This window comes from Alosa alosa, chromosome 24 (genome assembly GCF_017589495.1).
Source record: "Alosa alosa isolate M-15738 ecotype Scorff River chromosome 24, AALO_Geno_1.1, whole genome shotgun sequence".
Lineage (NCBI taxonomy): Eukaryota > Metazoa > Chordata > Actinopteri > Clupeiformes > Clupeidae > Alosa > Alosa alosa.
In genome coordinates this window covers 15,647,765-15,670,638 of record NC_063212.1, presented here as the reverse complement: position 1 = coordinate 15,670,638, position 22,874 = coordinate 15,647,765, and the positions used below count along the sequence as shown (strand labels likewise).

Genomic DNA, 22,874 nt, shown 5'->3' with positions numbered 1-22,874 from the left:
AAAATGCTTGCATATGATTGAATAAGCCACTTGTCCGTCATCTATTGACGTGCTACTTCAACCACTCACATCGAAGCCAACCCGTTAATGCTGATAACAGTCTCACAGTCGCTTCTACGCTATGTCACATCTATGAAACTCCGCCCTCGCCCTGATTGGCTGTACCATAAAATCGGTTGCAGAAATCACTCTCAATGGAAGAGGTCCCAGATGGATGTGAGCGAAGCTAGGCGGAGCTAAGCGGAACGAAATTCATCTGGCTAGGGTCAGGTTAGGTATCTAGGGGAATGTCATCAAATGTCAAGTTGGGCCAGCTATGAAAGGATTGAAGCATTTTAATAATAATAACATTGCACTAAAATGAAAGTAGAGCGAAAAGCAGGTGACTTATATCTGTCACCTTTGTTTCCACTGCAGAGCTGTGTACACAATGATGAAGCAGAAAAAATGTTTTTTTTTTTTATTATACTTCCTCGTTGCTATTTCAGTGAACAATGAAACGTCTGTACTGGCTGTTCCAGAAGTCTTTATATAGCCAGACAAGTCTGAGGAGCTTCATTTTAATCCAAATTACCATACTGCTAACACAGGGTTGTACAGAGTAGGCATTCACATTTATACTTTTTTGTATTAGTAAGTAGCCTAAATTTTAGACTTTGTTAGTCAAAGTTATGATAGCTAAAGGTTTGATCAGCTTCTCCATTGCAATGCTTATGAAGATCATTTATACACGCACAATGGGAGATGAACATCATCATCATCATCATCATCATCATCATTATTAAGGAAATTACAGATTTATGAAATAAGAGACCCAGTGGTTTTCCGAGTAGTTATTCTTCTTCAGTTAAATCAAGATGCTAATAAGTACATCATCGAGACGACCATGGAGGTAAAGTTATACTTTTTTGCACCTGTCATCTTGAGTTATAACTGATCCATGAAAAGGTCCATTAAATTGCCTCCAGTATTGTGAATGTGATTACTTTTAGTACAATATATCATATTGTATTCTGTCCAGTTAATTTCTGGTATTCAAATGACAGAAGATTGTTTAGTGGAGTAAGTAGGGAACCTGGTAGCCTACGTAACAGTCAACCAAATGAATGTGTTTTCCTAAGCCAACAAGTTTGGTTGTCATGCAAAATAGAATGTTTTGAACTTGAATAACTGCAGTGTGCATTTCTCTTTTGTAATGTCTGTTTTTCTTTTTTAAAATTGCCCTTCATACTTTGGGGTTAGTGAGCATTCTGATTTTGTTGTACGGTGCTCTTTTAGCCAATTACAAGAATGCTTACACTTGACTACTTTTACACTCAGGATGAAGTGGCGACATGGCAGAGCTGCACTTCCTGCAGAAATGGAAGATGGGTAAAGTGTTCATCCAAAATAAATAATCATCTGAACTTGGGTCAATTGTTGTTTGTAAAGATTTACAAAATGTAATTAACCACAAATAAACCAAGTAGATCCAAATTCCATTAATCCTTTTGTGCCCGTGCTGAACATTCCATTTTTGGTGCTGGACGACTTCCTCACACAAAAAAAACATGCCATCAATGGGATATACATACCATTGTAATCAGAAGGATCAGTTCTATTAAATGATGTAAAATACATATGGTAATGTTGATATAGTAATGAACAGTCTTCTGAAATTCCTCTCCAAATTTATTATAAATGAATTTTCATCATCATCCGTATTTCTCTACAAGATAGAGAAAAATATAGAGTGTATAACATGTTTATCTGTTAATCTGTGAGTTATTTAGCAAAACAACTAAATTGGAATATCCTTAATCTTTCAAAAGTTATGATACATTTATTTAGTGATGAAAAATTGCAGGAAATGAATGAATGTAAACATAGTAGCAAGTAGGCTATTGCAAAATGGCTGTGTCTTGTTATTTGTAGGCTACACATTGTAACTAAACAAATCACAGCATGTAAATAGGAACATTTTGGAGTTCTTTTGTCATTATTGGGAGGGGTACACTCTTAAAACAAATGTGTTGTCCCTATCTGGACACAGAGATGTGTTGTTGTCTGGACATGGAAGTTGTGTTGTTTTTAACACATTCGTTTTAAGAGTGAAGGCTATTGGAATTGGCCACTTCAAGAAACTGTGCTAAGCTAGGCTAGCGGTGGGTGCATGAGACCGAGTAACTATATGCACAGAGATGAGAAAGGGTTGTATCGACTTAGCTTACTCTGGGGAATATGGTGAATAAGCTAAAGTCCCAAAAAGTGGCCATGTTCCTTTAATATAACGGTCTCAAAATCATTTTAATGGTAGGGCCTACATAACCTCTTACTATGACAAACGGCACCTCTGCCATTGTCTGAGCGGAATTCAGATATCTTTTTCTGCAGACTGCTGTCAGAGTATTCCATCTAGTATTATATATCGGAGTTATGTTCATACTTTGTTGCAAAAGACAAATATTTAGTTCATTTTTTATTATTGTGCTTTTCAATCAGAGTGGAAACCACAAGATCAAATCTTGTAAAGGGTGCCTTTATTTTGAATATGACTGTCAACTCAATCAAATGTCACTCAGCAACCATAGGATGACATCAGGAAAATGTGCAGTGGTCTCTTAATTTTTTCCAGAGCTGTATATTATATATTTGTCTTTCAGAGGCATTAATGTCAGTGTGAAAAAGCAGATCGGATGCCTGAGGAAGACCATAGGGCAGCTGGAGTCGGTCCACAGGAGGACCACTGCTTGCAGTCTATCTGGCGGGGTGATTGGTGCCGTCGGCGGTGTCACTTCCATTGTTGGTCTCATCATGGCTCCCTTCACCTTTGGAGCTTCCCTGGCAGTGACCGGTGTTGGCGTGGTAGTCGCAGCTGCCGGCGGAATCACTGGTGTTGCTTCCAACATCACCAAGATGACCCGCGAGAAGAGTTGTCAGGAGAAGATCAAAGAGATCTTGAATGATTGCAACAGCAGGCTCAGCCCTGTTATGAGCAATTTGCAGAACTGTACTGGCAGTGTACAAGATTGTCAGGCTTCAATTGGCGCAGGTAAACCAATATCAGGTTTGACCCAGAGATTAAAGCTGACCCCAATGGGTAAACAGGCAACTGAGGCCACACGACCAATCAGTGCTAGTGACAAAACAACACCTAAGGCGAACATGTGGTCCATGATCCTTGATTTGGTCAGCATTGCCAGTGATGTCAGAGAGATGCAAGAGATCAGAAAGAGGGACAAGGGTCGAAGACGATCTGAGTCTGAAACGCTGATGTTCATAAACCAGATAGAGGAAAAAGTCAGAGAGTTAGAAATGACCGTTTTTGAGTTAGACAGACAGGAAGGGATTATCCTCTCTTAGATGTGTGAGGATGTGTTGTCATAATCAAGACAGAGAATTTTCTTGTGCTTGTTTAGGGAAAAACAACCGGGAAAGCGTGTCAAGAACATGCCAATCAAACAGGGTATATTTGACCAATCAGAGACCTGAAAATATTTAGAATAATGGGGAGAATGCAATAAACCCCAAACTCCCTACTGTTTTCCCTGTCTATAAGAAAACCCTGACAATTGAGTTTTTGAACATCTTTGTTTTTAAGAATAACAGTTTTCAGTGACCTAAAAACAGACTTTACATTACTGGCAGTGTACATTATCAACCTTCAGTCTCTGCAGGCAAACTAATATCAGGTTTGATCAAGATAATAAGAGAAGTACAGACTTTGTGTGTGGCTGAAAGACCAACACGGATAGACACATTTCTGTATTCAAAAATACCTGGGTTACGGTGGCTATGCCCTTAATTTTGACGTTTTGAAGTTTTACATTTACTCATTTAGGAGATGCTTTTCATCCAAAGAAACTTGCATAATATCAATCCCCACCATGCTTTGCTCAAGGGCACAACGGTGGAAGGTGGGAATTCAGCCTGCAACTTTTCAGGCTATAGCATGCTAGCTCAACTCTTTAGCCAGTACACTACCACCAGCACATGTTTTACTGAGAAGGTTGTTCATTATTAAATATCCAGTTTGTGTAGTCTGTACATGAATGTATATTTCTTAGTTTAGATGTAAACACATTTGCTTATCGCAAATAGTTTACTATAACAAATCAAATCAATCACAGACTATTGTTAATGGCATAGTTTTGATATGGGTGGTTGGGGATTTTCTTTAGTAAGTTTATTAGTAATTTTACTGTGTACAATAATGTCAAACATTGATCATTGTGATTGTGATGATTGTACTATGGGATAGGAACATATGGTGAAAAAGTAATCGGGGCAAAGAGATTAAAACAATTGATTTAAAATGTAGCAAATTTGCAACAGGTGTATTATGGCAAACATTATGGTGTATACATTTAAAAGCCAACTAAGTATCTTAAAACAGTATGTTTTGCATGCTGTCATGTCTTCTTATCAAAATAAAGGCTGCTTACTTCATCAAACATTCTTTTTTCTTGATGAGTATACTGTATACAGCACAGGATACACGGGAACCTCAATTTTGTTGACAGAGAAAACTCTTCGTTGCCAACATTCGTACTTACTTAAACACGAAAGCTAGACCATGAAAGATGGGCAATATTATATTGTATAATGTAATTATGTTGCAGGGAATAATCAATGTTAGAGCCAATAGTGATACAGTGATATTCTGACAGTGATAGGGACAGAGTAATAGGGACAGACCTTATGGACCCTTTCAACAATAAAAACAAAAACAATGACAAAAAAAGGCTTGGAAATGTTCACTTTATTCATACCGGATCTAGATTGTATGAAAGTTTCACTTTTTGAAATAAATTACGGGAAAAAATGAACTTTTCCATAATAGTCTAATTTTCTGGAGATGGAATCTAATTAAGACTCATCTCACGAGTCTTCCACAGGGGACAGTTGTCAGTTAAAAGAAGGCTGATATTCACAGTCAAGAAGACACCTGTTTATAAAGATTAAAACCTCAGGATGCAATGTGACATTTTATGGTTTTGTAAGTATACTCTTTATTTAGTTACTTTCCACAGTCCAGAGCAGGACAATGAGGTATTATTTCTTTGCATTCCAGAATGCCATATTGTATATATTGTTTCACAAAAATATCTGTAATGTATAGTCAACAATAAAAACAAAAACAATGCTTGAACGTTCTATTTGGGCCCCAATCTACTTCCTCTGCATTAAGATAACATATGGAATGTTAAAAAGGAAGTCTTGTGGGGCCAACTATGATGCTGATAATGGAACCCTCTTGAAAGGGTCCATAATGTTTTGATCAGTGGTAGCATAGTGAATTATAGGGATAGTTTAAAGTTTTGACTATTTTTTCTTGCTTTTGATGCAGGCCTAATACAGATAAGAAAACAGGAACAATAATCAGATCTGAAGAAGTTCAATCCCCCAAAGACATACTGGTTTGCAGATTCTACTCAGAGTTTTTTAAGGTTTCTTTTTTAATGAAGTCAAGGGACAGTTGTCCAAGAAATGATTGACCATAATTTCTTCCATAGCCATAACAATATCAAGTGAAAGTGAAAGTAAACACAAGGCTATATTTGTACAAGGTGGTGCCTATAGTCTTCTGAGTTCTGAGTATGGACCCTTTCAACAAAGTAAAGAAAAACAATGCTTGAACATTCTATTTGGGCCCCAATCTACTTCCTCTGCATTAAGATAACATATGGAATGTTAAAAAGGAAGTCTTGTGGGGCCAACTATGATGCTGATAATGGAACTCTTGAAAGGGTCCATACAACAAAGTGTAAATAAAAGGAATGTGATATGAGATGCAAACAAGGATTTTAATCCACAAACACTAAGCATCAGATTCTTACCTGGGAAACAGTGTGGCTGCGTGCAATCACTGCGCCAAGGTGGCAGTGGTTCACCAACAGAAGACAGGCCCGTCGCTAGAAGGCAAGCAAACCAAGCAATTGCTTGGGGCCCCGAGCTGGCCAGGGGCCCTAAGACAACGACTGGTTAAGATTAAAATGCAACGACAAACTGTGAGCGCCCCGTTGATAGTCAATGCAGTGAAGTGCTAGCCTGGTAAACCAGACCCTGGAATCTTTCAGATTAAGGGTCTGACTATGAGTAATGAAAATGGCCCAATTCGAGGGGCGGCACCAAGCATGCATTTGAAACTATCACTGCACGCAGTTGGATAACGCTACGACCAATCACAACAATTCATCAGTGTCAGTCATCAGTGTAGCTCGCCTTTGTCCCGCCTACACCGATTTGATTGGTCCCTCTCGCTTAAATGCTATGTTAAGCTACAAGTAGGTCTAGGTCAATGTATAACATTAGCTTGGGATGTTTTTACAGTAAGCATTGGTAGTTGTGAAAGTAGCTGCATCCCTTCTAAATATCAAAATATGGAAATGCTAACATATCTTTTCTTTCTCCCTCAAGGTGCTTTGCTTAAATTTCTCAGCCCTCAGGATCTTCCTAAGGATACCTCCACTGATGAAGGTAGAGTGAATTTCTCTCACTGAGCTGAGCTGTTAATGACCATTTCCAATATGCTAACAGTGAAATGGTCAAACGTACTTCACAGGTAATTTCAGATTTTTTCAATTATTTTCCCAGGTACACCATCAACTTCATCCTCCATTCATGAGGAAGATTTATGGTATGGTGGTGTTTTTGCAAATGTTCAAAACTAATGCACAGTATATGCAACAGCAGTATTTGCACTGTCAACATTTTTTATTCATATAAAGTGTGGGTGAATTTAAACTGTATGGCTATGCTGTGGTTCCTGTAGGCGTAGCGTGCAGTGTGGGGGGAAAAAGTTGGTGTTTTCTACACAAGGCAAATACTGGCCAGGGAAAACCCAAACAAACCTTCAATTTGCTCTGCAGGTCAGTCTGGCAAGAAGGCCATTGACTCCTATTTCAATGTTCTGAAAACCCAGGTACCAATCACAATCGCTTATCCGGCATGGGGCTGGCTATATGATGACAAATAGAGCAGTGCACTCAACACAACCTACAGTTAAGAACCAAATTATTCATACCCCTGGCAAATATTGATTCAATGTTGATTTTCTCTTTAGCGATATGTTTGTTCTGACTGAAAACAACACTACGACATGTCAAAAGGTTGTAAGACAATGTGGTAGAAGCATGGAATAAAAAAAAGAAGTATTATCATCTTTGTTTTTTTTGTAATGCAATGTTTATGGATTTTTCAACATAGGGAAGTATACACAGCATTTGTCACATTTTGTCACAGCATTTGTCACAGCATAATGGTCACATTTTCCCTTGATTCCTTTGTTGAGATGCACGAAGTCCATGGAATCCAGGCTGCCTAGCAGCGTGAACAAAATCACACGCAAGGCAGCATGGGAAAACCCAGGCTAATAGTTCATAATACTAAAAATCAGGTAGATTATCTTTTCTATGTCATGACAACAGTTGCCAGGATACATGATGATTTTTCCTCATGGGACATGTGCCCTTGACGGTAATCAGTGTAATCAAAACCATCCAACATTAAGGGTGTATTAGATTGATGAGCCACTGTTTTGCCACTGAAGTTCAGTATTCATTTCTCATTCACTTAAGGGATTATAAGTCGGAAAAGCAGTCAGTGAGTCATGCTGATCACAGTCTTGCAGCATGAGGATGAAGGTCTTTATTAATCCAAGAGGTGTCTGAAGGAGGACTTGGACTGATATAAAAGGGACTGCTTAGTGAACAGTAGGCTCTCAATCAACAGCAGCAGGTGAAGACCAAAGGTAATGTTGGTCATTCTTACTATTATATAGACAAACATGTACTTGTGGAAATTGTTTTGTATTTTGCACATAGTTTGAAATCTAAGATGTCACTGTAAGACTGCTCTTTGCATGTGTGTTGTAGGATACTACAGTCACCATGGTTACACAAACAAAGTCTTGTGTAGCATCCCTTCTGCTGGTATCAATACATCTTCACATAGGAGATTTTTATCCCAACAACGAGGTGTCATCCAGTAAGTAACAACTCAAACAGCTTCAAGTGAATCATATTGACAAATTGCACGCCCATCAATGCAGTAAAATCAAAAAGAGTAAAACTTCATTATGGGATAACACTGTAAATGACGCAAAGCTTTTCAAAAGAACTTTCTGAAAGTTCTTATGAGTGTAGCACAACTTGAAAGCACTTACAGATGAATGCTTATGAGAATGCTAAAGCATGACCCTATGTTCCTTATTGCCTTTTCCATCACAAGGCTTAGAGAATATGCATGAGAATGATTGTCCCCGTGCAACCAAATAACACCTTAAATGCTCCATTTCAAGTTCAAGTAGTTTTATTGTAATGTACTCATAACATTAAGTATAAGTAATGAAATTATTATGCTCAAGAGCCAGTTCAATGTTTTGTCCTTGCCAATGTAATTATCTGTAGTTCACATTGCTTTCCTTAACCCTTTAATTAAATGTATTCATTTGGATGTTGTCTGGTTGTTTTAACTTACTATAAATGCGCATAATAAAGTTGACTTCCAGTTGATAAAGTTATTATTTTTTTAATAACATATTTAAACATTTTGGTGGAAATAGATTGCCAAATGGGCTTGCAGGATTATGTGACAGATCAGGTCGACATCTATAAGCTTCTGCAGAAATATTCTAATATGCACATTTCATATGGAGCAATTTCCCCCAAAGATTAGCTGACAAAAAATAATGCCTGCCATTATGAGGCCTTAACACAATTAGAGCTGACTGTGGCACAAGTAGGTAGGTGATAGGGTATCATGCAAGTAGCTTGGTTTAGTAGTGGTTCAATTCTCACATGGAGTTACAGTTTTGTACAATTGCTAAAACACTAAACTCACTTTAGTGAACAGTGCAGGTTAATATCAACAATGGGCAGAAACTATCAGTGATAAATTGAGAGTTCATTGTCGGCAGTATGTAGCCTACTTCTCATTTACAGTACTGAAATGCCTGTCTTTTCCGATATACAGTTTTTCCCAATAGCTAAAACAGATTTTTTGAAAGCTTCCCCCCTTTTCTCAAAAGTGTAAACACAAACCCCAATCTCAATACTTTATTTTTCTGGATTTCTTGTAAATGCTGAATCCACTGAGTTGCATTTGCTGTATTGTAAACAATGGGTCATTCCGTACCAAATCAACAGATTCCTCCTGCCTGACCATCTTGGATTTGTGCATTGTTCCCACACCAGGCCCAGCAACACACCAGTCCTAATTGCCGTTGTTGAAGTAAATAATTGTCCGATATGATTTTAGATAATAGTTTGTTAACAGCCATCAAGACAGCCATCAATTAGGCAATACGAAGTGGTACAATTGCAAACCCTGTTGACAGGCCCTGGGTCCTACCCTACAACATCTGCCGCCAACCTTCTACACAGTATCAAGAGAATTTGCAGAATATGAAAGACTGCTCACAGTGAACGAATGGACAACTTTTCAGCATCATGAAGACAGTTTAGAAATGCCCTTGATAAAAAACTGATACACCAAATTGTGTTTATGGAGCACCATGTGGTGGTCCATGGGCTTTGCATTAGGGCGATATATAAAACAAAGGCCAAGCAGTGTTGGCAAAGTACTGTCCCTTATCAGAAGTTATGGCAAGCATGTTTATTTGGAAAATAAATGTTTCTTGTTCTCTTGGACCTGTAAAATTCATATTTGATTATTAAACTTTCATTTATTTGATTAAAATGTAATTCCTCATTAAATGTAAAATGTCCTCATTAAATGTAAAATTTGTGTAATAAAATAAAGTATATAAAACAAAATAAATGAACAAGCATGTCTTGTGGGGACTTTGAGTGGTTAGGTGTGTTGTCTCTGTGTGTGTGCAAGAGGGAGAGAGAGAGAGAGAGAGAGAGAGAGAGAGAAAGAAACATTCATATTCAGTGGCATCTAGCTGACCAGCAGCTGTACACCAACGTACACCACACACATATTTATACTTCTGATTACACAAGTTTTTAAGTTTTTAAAACACACTTCTAGATGTTAACATGTAAGGAGCATTGTTATTCAGAATTGTCTTGTACATCCCTAAATGCCTTAGTAACAGAGCAAGTGAAAGAACATTAGGGAAGTTGCATTACAGCAAGAGCATGTGACAGAAAGATGTTCACACATGCAGCACATTTATTATGCAATAGTGGTGAACATTTGTGGTGGACTAGCACACAGCAACTCGGAGGACGCTCAGAAGTTCAGACACACTGAGAGGACAGCATGAAACCAAATCAGCTTTTTCTGCTGCTTTGTAAGTCCAACACAATGATATTTTATGTCTGTGCATGTCCTGTATATGAAGCAATACTTCATCTGTACTGTATACATACACTGTATCTCTGAAACTCTCACAAAGGTCAACATATAAGTGTACCATTTTGAAGACACTTCTAAAGATATCTCATATTCCTTTCAGGATGATAAAAAAACGACTCAAAATGTCACAGTAAGCCAGATGTGCCAGATTATGTCCTCAGGACCTTATGGACATGGCTTAATGATACTTAATGGTCTCTCTGTTAAAGCTGATTTAGGTTAAATATGGGTGATACATGCTGTGCACTAGATTTCTCCCTGACTGTAGATTTGTAAAGTGCAAATTGACAGCCCACTGATTAAACTTGTTAGTAGGCTACACTCTTATTTCTCAATGTAATTAACTAACTTTACTCTGTTCTTCTGTAGTATTTGTTTTATTTATTATACTAGAACACAAGGCACTTTAGCAGTAGCTATAAGCAGCTGTCAGCTATACACTCTAAGAACATCTTGGCATGTGTGTGTGTGTGTGTGTGTGAAAGAGAGAGAGAGAGAGAGAAAGATCTATTTTATGCTCATGTTGTTACAGTTGGCTATAGTGAGGGATTTGAATTTAATTCTAGCTGTTATAGAAAAGCCAATGAGAAGTAAACAATAGTAGAGTAAACAATGCAGGAGAGGAGAATGTCATGGTTCACTTTGTCAAAGGCTGCAGACAACTGGGGCCTGTACTACGAAGCGGGATTACTGGCTTATCTGCGTAACTTCGAGAGTAACTTGATCACGTGTGGCGTAACTTCCCGATTAACCCGTACTACGAAAGGTGGATAGGTTTTAACCGAGGTATGCTGCCATGGCAATTTACGCTGCATCTCAAACCTGCTACGAGCAGGTTATGTTCTTGGTTAACCCGAGGTTTCCGTTAACCACACCCTTTATAAGTACCACCCCTCCACTAACAATGTCGCCGTACCTGGATGATCCATACGACATTGGAGCGCAAATCGTGAGGGGCTCTTCGCAGGGCGAGCCGGTTTTAGAGACGGCCAGAAAATATATAGGCTACCCGGGCAATATTCTCTATGAAGAGATTGTCAGCCGAGGGAATTCGTTATCTTTGTCAGATGATCTAGGAAGACGTCTCAGCAATGCCCATACGTGGAAATTGATTTATTATTCCACTGAATATCTGAGCAAGAATACTGTATGTCCGAAAATAAATGGGACATAGCCTACAGTAGGGGAGACCGGGTATGGTTGTAACATGGGGAGAGTTGTAACATCACCAATTCCACCAATCAGGGATAAGATATGAGCCATGTGACAGTTTCTGACTGCTCAGACTTCCTTAACGATCACACATGGACATTTTCAAGTTGTTAGTGCCATTTATCCCGGAGTAAGGAGAAAAATTCAACATCTGAGGTAAGAAAGTAACTAGCTAAGCTAGTAGACCCATTTAATGTCTGTTTAATTTCATCTTTGTGTGTGTGACTGTTCAGCCCTCTCTCTCTTTCCATGAGAGACACAAATACATACACACACAAAAGTATAAACGCTGTGGTTTTTATATTTAGTTTAAAACGTTAATATGATCTTCTTTCTCTATGTGAAGAACGGATTGTATGGTATACAATATGTTGGTGAATCTATTTTCACACCTTGTGTAGCCTGTTTATGCAATAAATCAGTATATCAAATGGAATTCCATTGTTTTTCTGCATTTTTGTACCTGTTACAATCTACCCCCAATCTACCCCAGTAGTGGGGTAGGTTGTAACAAAGGTACACACTGTATTTGTCATAATCTCACAAATTCTGTAATATAGTTGAAAATAGTTAAATGGTTGCCACTTAGTAGTAGACAAATGTGGTTACTTTGCCAAAAAGTTCCAGAACTGTAGCTTTAAAAGAAATGGTAGTTTTAGGTGCTGAAGAAAAATGTGTTACAACCATACCCGGTCTCCCCTAGGCCTAATAAATTAAAATCACCATTTTAACAAACTTGTTGAATTGAATGTCATATTACCCTGCACATAAAGGCTACACATTTCCACAGGACCAGAATCCGACCGAATGCCTCCCTCAACCCCCTCCATAATCGGCCTTCCACTATTATTTGCGATGGCCAACTCCTCTGCTACTGTAAAACACTCTGGTGCTTTTAGTGTTCAAAGACACCTTTTTCTTGTTAGCTGTAGAACAGAGGCCAAGTGAAGGCTATAAGCTAGGCCTACATGTTTTCATAATTAAGAAATATTAATGCAAGCTATAACTATATAAACCTACTATCTGAATAATGTTTTTGTGTTTCATTTTCACCTGCTGCCATGTGCGTTTGGCAATGGTGTTGAATCTGAAATGTTCACAGGATTAGGCATACACTATCAGTCAATGGGGGCTACTTAAACATTAAATGATCCTTATTACTGTAATCTATATGCCCACTTCTGAATTGTGTTGCATCTGTAGGCCTTTCTATGAACTCAAAATAGGCTATTTAATTATTTCAACTCATTTCAGACATTCCATGGCTACTAATCCTCCGTAACACATATTTGAAGAACATGTGGGAATAAAACTTTACTTTTAGGCATTTAGGCTACCCGATCTGCAATACGTTGCCAACAGCCTTGCCTTGCTTTGTTCACTGCCGACGTATTTGATTTTTGTCGTAGAGTGGGTTTTAATTCCTCATAACTTGGTATAATAATTGTGCATTCCTCATCCGTAAAATAAGGTGATCGCGTCATCATTGAAAGTGGTGACTTGCGCTGCAACCCGCCCCTTTTATGTGAACGCGCACAAACTCCAATTAGGTTAACCCCGGCTCAACCAATCAACTTCATAATCAGCGTCGTAGTACCGATTAACACCACTTAAGATAACCAGGTTTTGTCAACCCCGGTTTAAAAAAGTAACCCTGGGTAGGTTAAGCTCCCTTCGTAGTACAGGCCCCAGATGACTGAGCTTTTATGCTTTTATGTAACATTTATGTAACATTTCTTTACAAAAGTACTTAAATTATGGGTGGGGTAGAACAGTGACCTAGTTGGCCCAGGTCCCTGCTGTTGAGAGTCTGTGTTTAGTCTGCTTTAGATAAAAAAAATAAATGAAATAGTAATATTATACCCTCCTCTGCCAATCCTCCCCCCTTCAATTAGTAATTAGTGCAGAAACTGCATTTGGATCTATGGATGGTGAGTAGGGCTATATTTTCATTCTGTTGACCATTCCTACTTATTCTTCTTCTCAAAGTCTCTCTTATTTCACTCAATGAGAAATGAGTCTCTTTTTTGTCTTGTCATTCGTCTTTCTCTTGTATAATAACAAGAGTGTTGTTCTCCAATAAAATGTTTTCTTTAGATGTACTATTCTGTTCATAATTTGGCATGGTCTGCAATACTTATTATTTTACATGAATGGCTAATACATGTTTTCCATCATTATGTTTGAAACAATATGCTGTTCACAAACAGCAAAACCAAAGCCAGTTCTTAGAGGACCTCCACAGACCTGGCTGACTGAAGGAGACTCAGTGACTCTGAGCTGTGAGGTTACAGGCTCCACTACAGGCTGGAGATTCCACTGGTACAAAACTGCCCCCTTCAGGCCTGAGTTGTTACATGTGACTCATGAAAGCAGAACATATTCAGTAGAGCTGCTCTCAGATAGCATCAGAGGAGCTGGAGGCTCCTACACTCTCAGCCCTGCTGCTCTTAGACACACAGGGGTTTATGTGTGCAGAGCAGAGAGAGGAGAGCCAGCCTATCACACAGAGTTCAGCCAACCTCAGCCTCTCTGGGTCACAGGTGAAGAACAGTCTTTACAAATTCTGTTTTACTGCAAAATGTAAAATTCTACCTAACCTAATAACCTAACCTAACCCAACCTAACCTAACCTAACCTAACCTAATCCTAACCCTAACCCTAACCTAACCTAACCCAACCTAACCTAACCTAACCCAACCTAACCTAATCCTAACCCTAACCCTAACCTAACCCAACCTAACCTAACCCTAACCTAACCTAACCTAACCTAACCTAACCTAATCCTAACCTAATCCTAACCCTAACCCTAACCTCAACTCTCGATTTGCCCTTGTCCCTGTAGGTCTTTCTACTCCATCCATTGTTGTCAGTCCCAACAACAAAACACATTTTACATCTCAGCCTCTGTCCCTGAGCTGTATGGACAGTGGGAACTCAACAGGATGGAGACTGAGATGGTTCTCGGGTATGATGGAGCGTGAAAAGTGTCCTTATGATTGGACAAACACGGGATCCAGCTGCAGAATCAGCTCATCATCATCATTAGACAGTGGAGTGTACTGGTGTCAGTCTGAGTCTGGAGAGCAGAGTAACCCTGTCAACATCACAGTGCACTGTGAGTAAACCATCAGAATGTATTTATGTTTAGTGAGTTGTTAGTAAAACTGTTGACATCAATGTATCCTGGCAGTTGGGAGTGAGAACAAAACTCCATTGTTCATTTTTAAATTGCTATAAAAAGTCAAATATACTTGACATTGTGATGTACTACATAGATGACAGTGTGATCCTGGAAAGTCCTGCACATCCTGTGACTGAAGGAGATCCTCTGACTCTGCGCTGTAGATATCGCTACCAGCCATCAAACATCAGTGCTGACTTCTATAAAGATGGGACACTCCTGCAGACCTCCACCACAGGAGAGATGACCATCCCTGCAGTCTTAAAGTCACATGAAAGCCTCTACAAGTGCAGCAACCCAGAGAGAGGAGAGTCACCAGAGAGCTGGATCACAGTAAAGGGTACAATTAATGTGTTTGCACTAATAAATATATTAGCTCTGATTGTCAGATTCACATATATTAACGATATTCACTTTTCTTATCACTTTTAACACTAGATCCTGGACCATCTAAGCTAGAAATGGTTGGTGTAGTTGTTGGAATAATACTCATCTTGGTTGCAGGCACAATGATACTCCTGATGTATTGTTTCAAGAAGCTTAAAGGTGAGGCATCAAGAATCACTGACATATTGTTTCAAAGCAAAGTCTGAGGCAGTCAGGATTAAATAAAAAGCCTTTACTCTTACATGGCTTTACGTTTTTTTAAATAAATAAAAAAATCCTAAAAAAAACGTATGTAAGAAATGTATTTCAATTAATCATAAAATGGCCCTGATATGTCACCATGAAATCATGTTCATTTTAAATCATTATATCACTGACAACAGCAGTCCGGCCAGGATATTGCCATTTCAAAAGTGAAGTTGCAGCCCTCAACTGATGTTGTTGTGTTTTGTCATGTCATATTGTGTTTTGGCCTGATGCGCCACCCTCCATCTACTAATCACGAAGTCAGTAGTGTTTCGGCGTCCGGGTTGCCAACCTCGAGTCAGGGGGAGGGGGAGGGGATACACCGCTCTACAGTAATTTGAAAGTGATTGCAGTACCAGTTTTGGCCACAATCTTACATATGGTTCCTCTAAGTGTTTCGGCTTGATGCCTTCATCTGAGCTTTGACAAAATGGTTGCCTTTTGGTTCTTTCTACAATTTAACAGGTGATCACATGACTAATATCCTATGAGCATGATTGGTGACATACTGTATGTTGCACTTTTGTTAAACTTGGCTGACATTGAAATCTTCTTTTTCTTCTCTAACAATAGGCCCTGGGACCAAACACCACTGCCGTAAGTGTATAATACACACATTTAAGGGTGTTACAACGTTTTTTCAACATATATTGAACATTCAGCCTGTATCTTTATTTAGCCTGTATCTAATCTTCTCAGCTCCATTAAATTTTCCAGTTAAATGCATAAAGTCACAGTGTAGGTATTTTATCACCCTCTAGTGGTCAGCAACAGCATAACATCAGTCAGGATCAGGACCAGCACATCTGTGGAGGAAAGGAAGAAGATCAACAGGAATATTACACATTACACAGTGGTCAGTTAATCGAGTTTTGTCTCACTGTAGTAAAAAAAACAAACAAAAAAAACAGAAAGAAAACCAAATTGTGGGAGACAAAGGAAAAATTCATGGCAGTGAATTAGTTTTTACCACTGGTCTCACCGAGAGTCTGTTAGCGTTTGGGTATAACATTACAAATCTACAATATACATTTTCTTTGTCCCTGGGGACTGTAAATGTCAAAACCACCAAATACAGCTGAGCAGCACAAGTGTATTTACATATCAGCTTACTAATAGTGTCATGGACTCTCACTGCTGACCGTCATTGTTAAGATAATCTCACTGGCTATGCTGGCTATCATTGTACTGTATGTTACCTGTACATGGAAAGTACCAAAAACATTTTGGGTTCCCCAATAGATGGTGCTGACGCTAGACTGAGTGATGTTACTTATGCCACCATTGATCAACAAGGCACAAGTGAGAATGTCAAAAACAGGAAGAAAAGTAAAGCCACATTTTTTAATCTCACAATATTTTTATGTTTATTTTATTTGTTTGGCTAACAGTTATAGTAAAATAAACTCTTTGAATTGTATCACTCTTCAACTACAGAAGAAGGACATGAAGCAGAGGCAGCTATTGTGTATTCAGAGCTCAAAACCGTGAATAACGCAGGTGAAATAAGCAATGTTTAAATATCTATCAAGTTTACACTATCAAACATGATTACACTGGATATGTATCCAGTATGTTAAATGGAGATGCTGAAATAAGACATCCCAAATGAGACCTTTGCATGTTGCCTGTAGGAGAAGCTGGTAGCTGGACACAGTGACTTCATGTATGGCTATGACAGGGAAACCAATGGTATGAAAATTAATTTCTTTTGCTTTCACACATTCTTCATCCAGATGTGATTAATCTCTGTCTGTCTTTGATTTTTAAATGTTAGTAATATTAGCCAGTTTCACCAGCCCTAAACTGTAACTATCTCAATATCTATCACTGTATTTCACAGGTCTCCAAGGACATGAAACAGGAATTTCTTCGATGGAGTAATGTTTCGGCAAAAAGCTTTTAGCTGGGCCACACAAAACCTGAATTTAAAAGAACCAAACTCAGTCCTTTAAAAGTGGACCAAAAGGTAGACCGAAACAAAAAGGACTCAGTTCCTCAGTCCCTCTGTATTCAAATGGAATTTATTTAAAAGAGGGCTCTGATCTCTTTGTAGTGCACTTCAGCTCTGATGGGGCTTCAGTGTTCTTCCTGTTTCCACTATATACTTTAGCTTCTCTGGGGGTTTCAGACCTTACTGCTTTGGATTATGAATGTAGATGCTCTGGGTTAGTTATGTATTATTTTCATCATCATTCATTATCAGGTTCAAATAATTATCATGTCACATGATTGGTGTGGTGGTCTGTTCCACAAGCACACCCACTCACCCATGCAAACACCCATGCAAACACACACACACACACACACACACACACACACACACACACACACACTCACATGTCATTTTAATATATTCACAATGAAAACAACAAGGAAAAATCCATCCTTGAAGGGAAGAACATTTATTCTGAGAAAAAAGATCTCATACAGAAATAAATATGTTTAATTAAAACACGTTGCTCCCAATTATCCTTAGAAAATCTTATATACAAAACCTGAACCAAAAAAACAGAAGCATTTCCCTATCATTTCAACTTTGTTAAGTTAATCAGAGTGTCTGTGAACTTTCAGAGGTAGTTCATTACTTTGTTTTTCACTAAGGTATGCAAATAAAGTGACACAGAGGCTAAATCCTCTTGTCATTTTTCAAAATCAGAAAGACAAGAAAATACACTAAATTTAAATAAAAAGAAAGTGTGTTGACATTTGTAAGTCAGGGAATGTCTATAAAAACTAGGTACTTTGTTGAAAATGCCTATATTTACAGTTAAAACAATAATTAAAAGGTTCTAATCAACTGGAAATGTAACAAACATGCTTAGACAAAGACCCATGGTATACGTTACATTATACACCCCCATGGTAAGATAGGCAAAAAATTCCATAAGGACCGCTATTGAATCTTGAATTTCCCCTTGGGGATCAATAAAGTATCTATCTATCTATCTATCTATCTATCTATCTATCTATCTATCTATCTATCTATCTATCTATCGGTGAATTACAGATAAAGGTGTCATCTTTCATCACCAAGTCCCCCAAACAATCTTCAAAAGTGCCCTCCCTGCTTATTTAGAGGGCATGCCAGGTAAACACCTGTCCAGTCATTTAATTACCAATGTAAACAGCAGGAGTTACTGAATGGTACAGTGACTTTGTCTGGAAGTGTGGTCTATTGTCAGATGAAATGAAAATTGCGCTCTTTGGCTAGTGTGACGCCCCGGCTTTGCTGTGCTGTCAAGCGTTATGCCTCTTCCTCCCTCTGCCTGTATGGTGCTCTTGAGTACTAGGCATATTGCTGTTTGTACTTGTATATGTCTATTGTATTTCGATCCGCAGGAGGAGCTGGAGAGTTCTGGTGGCTAATGAGGGACGTGGCTCCGTGTTAATTGCTGTTGGAATAAAGCTGGTGTCCTGTGGCCTCAGTGCCGCTCTCGGTTCGTGAGTCGAACACTTTAGGTGTGTTTGGCGTACATAGAAGAATATACTGAAAAGAACCTCATACCTAATGAGAATTATGGTGGAGGGGCTGTGCTATTGTGGGGCTGTTTTTATTCCCAAAGGCCTTGGGAATCTAATTAAGGTGCATGGTATCATGGACAACAACTGTCCTGTCACAATAAAGGCAGAAAGCCCAAAAAATATACTTTAAAAAGTATTAGTGTTATTATTAGTATGATATTGTGACTTCAACAGTAGTTATCAATAGTTCTACACAGTGACCTCATGTATGCCTGTGACAGAGTACAATCTCTCTCTCGCTTCCACCCCACAACAGAATGTGAATTATCTGCATTTACAGTATCTCTAGTTTGTTTTTCAGATGTCAGTTATGTCAGCCAGTCATATTTGCACTCTGAGTATCTCAAACATTGCTTCATATTTCACAGGTAATATTAACTTGCTCTGCTGAATACGCATTTAATGAAGCAATGCAGATCAGAGGAAATATTAAAATGACAAAGAGAAAATAGATGTTAAATAGTCCTGGCCTTGTACTACAACCTACTTTTAAGTGACTTGAAGCTTTCTGCTTTCTGTTTCCCAACTATCCGTTTTTACATCTGCTGTATAGCACCTTGCTGGCCATCAGAGGAATATTTTCAGCATACACCACAAACATATCACTGTTGTATTGATAATTACATCCACATAGATCTTAATACACTCCTCTATTTATCAACATGTCGGAAAATATCATGATGACTTTATGAAATGAATGTGATGTGTTAAGTGAAGGAACATGTTTTATGGGGACATGAGGTTTTTGATGATGCAAAAAGACTGAGAATTGCTACACAGTTTAAGGTCTTGATTGCACATTCACACGCAATAACCAAAATGAGTCCATCTTGTCTTACATCACACATGTTTCAGTGAGATTTTGACATGCTGGATGGCTGTGTGTTAAATTAAGAAAGACATCAGGAGAAGTAGCCATTTAATCTGTTTGATTCATTAATTCTTCACATAACTGTGTGTAAAGTTTAAAAACAAGCCTTTAAAAATACATAATTGATAAATATAGAAGTATTTGTGGGATGTTCTCATGATGAAATATGTACCCCTTTTGAAACAGCATTGCATAAATAAAAACTTCTCTAAACTCCAGCTAAGAGTTGTCTGTGGTTTTCTGGTGACAGGATGCAGACATATTCATCTACATGTAAACTTACCTCAAACTAACATGGTATCAGCTTGTTTTGCATACATTTCAAAAACTGTAATATGTACATTATTAGATCATGTCCAAATATGGAAGTGAACAAACGGAAAGTTGGACTGCACAGACTGGATTGAAATCCTTCTGCACAGTGACTCTTCTTGAGACTGGACCTGTGAGTGTAGTTTACTAAACCCATGTGAGAAAGATGGCGTGATGTAAAAGATGTGATGCATGCAAACACCTCTGTAACCATAGTGATAGTAGTAGAGCCACACTACTTGATTAGTGTAGAATGTGTGTCCTCTCTTAGTTAGCACTACCTTTCAAAAACACAGCAAGGTAAACTGTCACATGTACAAAATTTAAAAAAAAACACAGTTAAAAGATATGTATCTGTAGACACATAGGCTACAATTCCACATACGGTACATAAATCTAATTCAAGCAAGAGCAAAAGAAAGAGGTGATCATTCATGCAGGGGATAGATGTGATATGTGCAACCACACTTGTGGTAAACTAACAGACAGCAATTCAGGAAAAGGGAGAAGACACAGAGAGGACAACATGGAACCACGTCAACTTTTTCTGCTGTTCCGTGAGTTTGACACACACATATTGTATGTGTGTTTTTGCATATGCATGTATTAATTAGATTGTATGTTTATGTACGTATATGTAATGAAGTGTAGTATACTGATGTAATATAGTCACAGGTGTACAATTGTTCTTATGTTTATTGCTTTGACAGTGAAAGGCTTTAAAATCAGTCAATTATAACCACGGATCAGAACGATCTGTTAAACGCAACTTTTTGATACAGAGACTCTTGAATTATCGTATACTTTGTGAATGAACCAGAGGTCAGATTCAGGATTGTTTTTAAAAGTGAAAACTGAAATGGATGCATGCAGATCGAAGGGGGAATGGGGGGTGTACATGTGTCCTCATTCAATATTTTTACACCCATCTTTTTAATTCAAGTCAATTTCTATGCTCAAATACTGACAATGATATTTCCTCTGCAAGATTTCTCCTAATTACTGAGACTACATTTTTTTTCTGTCATCCCTCTCCTTACAAATCAGTCATAAGTGCTGAAATCAACTTTGGATCTACACAAGGTGATTCAAGTTTTAAATTTTTACTCTGTACCTGTGTGGCTTTAAGTGTTTTTATTTAACTTCCCTTACTTTAAAACGATGACGTAATGATGACATGTTTTATTAATATCCAGGGGGACCTTCACTGAGTTCAAGCAGAGTGGCACCAGTATTCACTGGAAACTCAGTTACCCTGAAATGTGACATGGACCAGTCTACTGGATGGAGATTCTACTGGTACAGAGACACACAGACCTCTTATCCTGTAGCCCAGACTGATGGAAACTCCTACAGCATCAGCTCTGTTAAGGTCTCTGATGGAGGACAGTACTGGTGCAGAGCAAGATATCTACGCGACTACACACAGTACAGCAATGCAGTGTGGGTGAACATCACAGGTGAGTTGGTTATTATCTACCATTCCATTTTCTGTCACTGAATCAAAAACTGTAAACATACACGTTTGTATTGACGCTGTTCTTATTATTATTGGGCAGTGAGGCCTAAAGCAATTGCAACCCTCCTGCCCAACTCGACAGACATCTTCAGTGGAAACATGTTCATCCTCAGGTGTGACATCCAGGGAGTCCAATACATGGACTGGCAGTACAGCTGGTATATAAATGGACTTGTTCTCCCAAATCCAGACGATTCAGGGCAGAATTATACTGTGTATAGTGCAGATCAGTTCCACAGTGGTGACTACACATGCAGAGGATTATTGAGTAGGGACCAACAGACATCAGAGATCAGTGAAGCTGTCAGAGTTACAGTATCAGGTGGGTGAGGATTTATGCTTTTTGTTATGTTTAAGAATTGTACATTTTTGCTAGCCTGGCTAGCGCCACCACTTCTCAATGAGACGTGGTCTGGGAACCAAACGTTAATTTTCTCGTATTTGAAAAAAATGCCCAGATCCGTTTATTGGGTGCCACGGATGTCTATCAAATGCGTCTGTACATAGCTCATCATTGTCTTGTTTTCCCCCTTGTTCTGTGATTGGTCCCCTATCTCAGGCGAAAATTTGCTCCATGGTCTCCAGGCTGCCTTAGCAGCATGAATCAAATCGCGCGCAAGGCAGCATGGGAACACCCAGGCTACATTTTTGCTGTGTCTTGTTACCGTGCCTACTGGTCGGGGTTCGAACCGGCAACCCTCCGGTTACAGGTCCGAAGTGCTAGCCAGTAGGCCACGGCTGCCCCCAAGTACAAGGCTATAAACAAAAAATGAACAAGATTAAAAAAAGAGTAGCCTGTAACTTTTTGTGATAGGCCTGTAATAGTGCAGTTACAATGAATTTGCATTCACTTGTGAAGTTGATAGACATAGTTTTTATGCTTTTTGCCATATATTTAAGACATGGCATCCATCCTTTTGTTTAAAATCATATACTGACAACACACAGAAATACCCATGCCAGTTCTTAGAGGACCTCCACAGACCTGGCTGACTGAAGGACACTCAGTGACTCTGAGCTGTGAGGTTAGAGGCTCCACTACAGGCTGGAGATTCCACTGGTACAAGACTGCCCCCTACATACCGGATTTGTTTCATGTCATTCATAGGACGAGAGGTTATTATTTAGAGATGTCAGAAAGCATCAGAGGAGCTGGAGGCTCCTACACTCTCAGCCCTGCTGCTCTTAGACACACAGGGGTTTATGTGTGCAGAGCAGAGAGAGGAGAGCCAGCCTATCACACGGAGTTCAGCCAACCTCAGCCTCTCTGGGTCTCAATCTTTACAATTTCTGTTTTACTGCAAAATGTA

General features: G+C 38.8%; 2 protein-coding genes and 1 long non-coding RNA gene across 3 annotated transcripts in view; all 3 read left to right on the top strand.

Moving 5' to 3' along the window:
* The first annotated feature begins 653 nt into the window (after positions 1 to 653).
* Positions 654 to 4,346, top strand: LOC125289242 (apolipoprotein L3-like). Its single transcript, XM_048235990.1, has 3 exons — positions 654 to 892; positions 1,321 to 1,371; positions 2,643 to 4,346. The coding sequence occupies exons 1-3, from the start codon at positions 858 to 860 to the stop codon at positions 3,340 to 3,342; spliced, it is 786 nt and encodes a 261-aa protein (XP_048091947.1). The 5' UTR covers positions 654 to 857; the 3' UTR covers positions 3,343 to 4,346.
* A 5,853-nt stretch (positions 4,347 to 10,199) lies between these two features.
* The window catches only part of LOC125289084 (basement membrane-specific heparan sulfate proteoglycan core protein-like), a 947,802-nt gene continuing 935,127 nt past the window's right edge, over positions 10,200 to 22,874 (top strand). The window contains exons 1-3 of the mRNA XM_048235759.1: positions 10,200 to 10,243; positions 13,416 to 13,451; positions 13,731 to 14,063. Coding sequence (XP_048091716.1) covers positions 10,213 to 10,243; positions 13,416 to 13,451; positions 13,731 to 14,063 — 400 coding nt within the window. The 5' untranslated portion in view covers positions 10,200 to 10,212. The remainder of the gene's footprint in view (positions 10,244 to 13,415; positions 13,452 to 13,730; positions 14,064 to 22,874) is intronic.
* LOC125289256 lies at positions 15,909 to 17,746 on the top strand. Its single transcript, XR_007192602.1, has 6 exons — positions 15,909 to 15,934; positions 16,099 to 16,193; positions 16,580 to 16,666; positions 16,775 to 16,837; positions 16,972 to 17,029; positions 17,181 to 17,746. It is a non-coding gene; the product is annotated as an uncharacterized LOC125289256 (long non-coding RNA).

Coding starts and splice junctions, on each gene's coding strand:
- LOC125289242 (XM_048235990.1), top strand. CDS start 858: ATGCTAATAAGTACATCATCGAGACGACCATGGAG. Junction 893..1,320: donor TCATCGAGACGACCATGGAG/GTAAAGTTATAC, acceptor TTTTACACTCAG/GATGAAGTGGCGACATGGCA. Junction 1,372..2,642: donor CCTGCAGAAATGGAAGATGG/GTAAAGTGTTCA, acceptor TTTGTCTTTCAG/AGGCATTAATGTCAGTGTGA.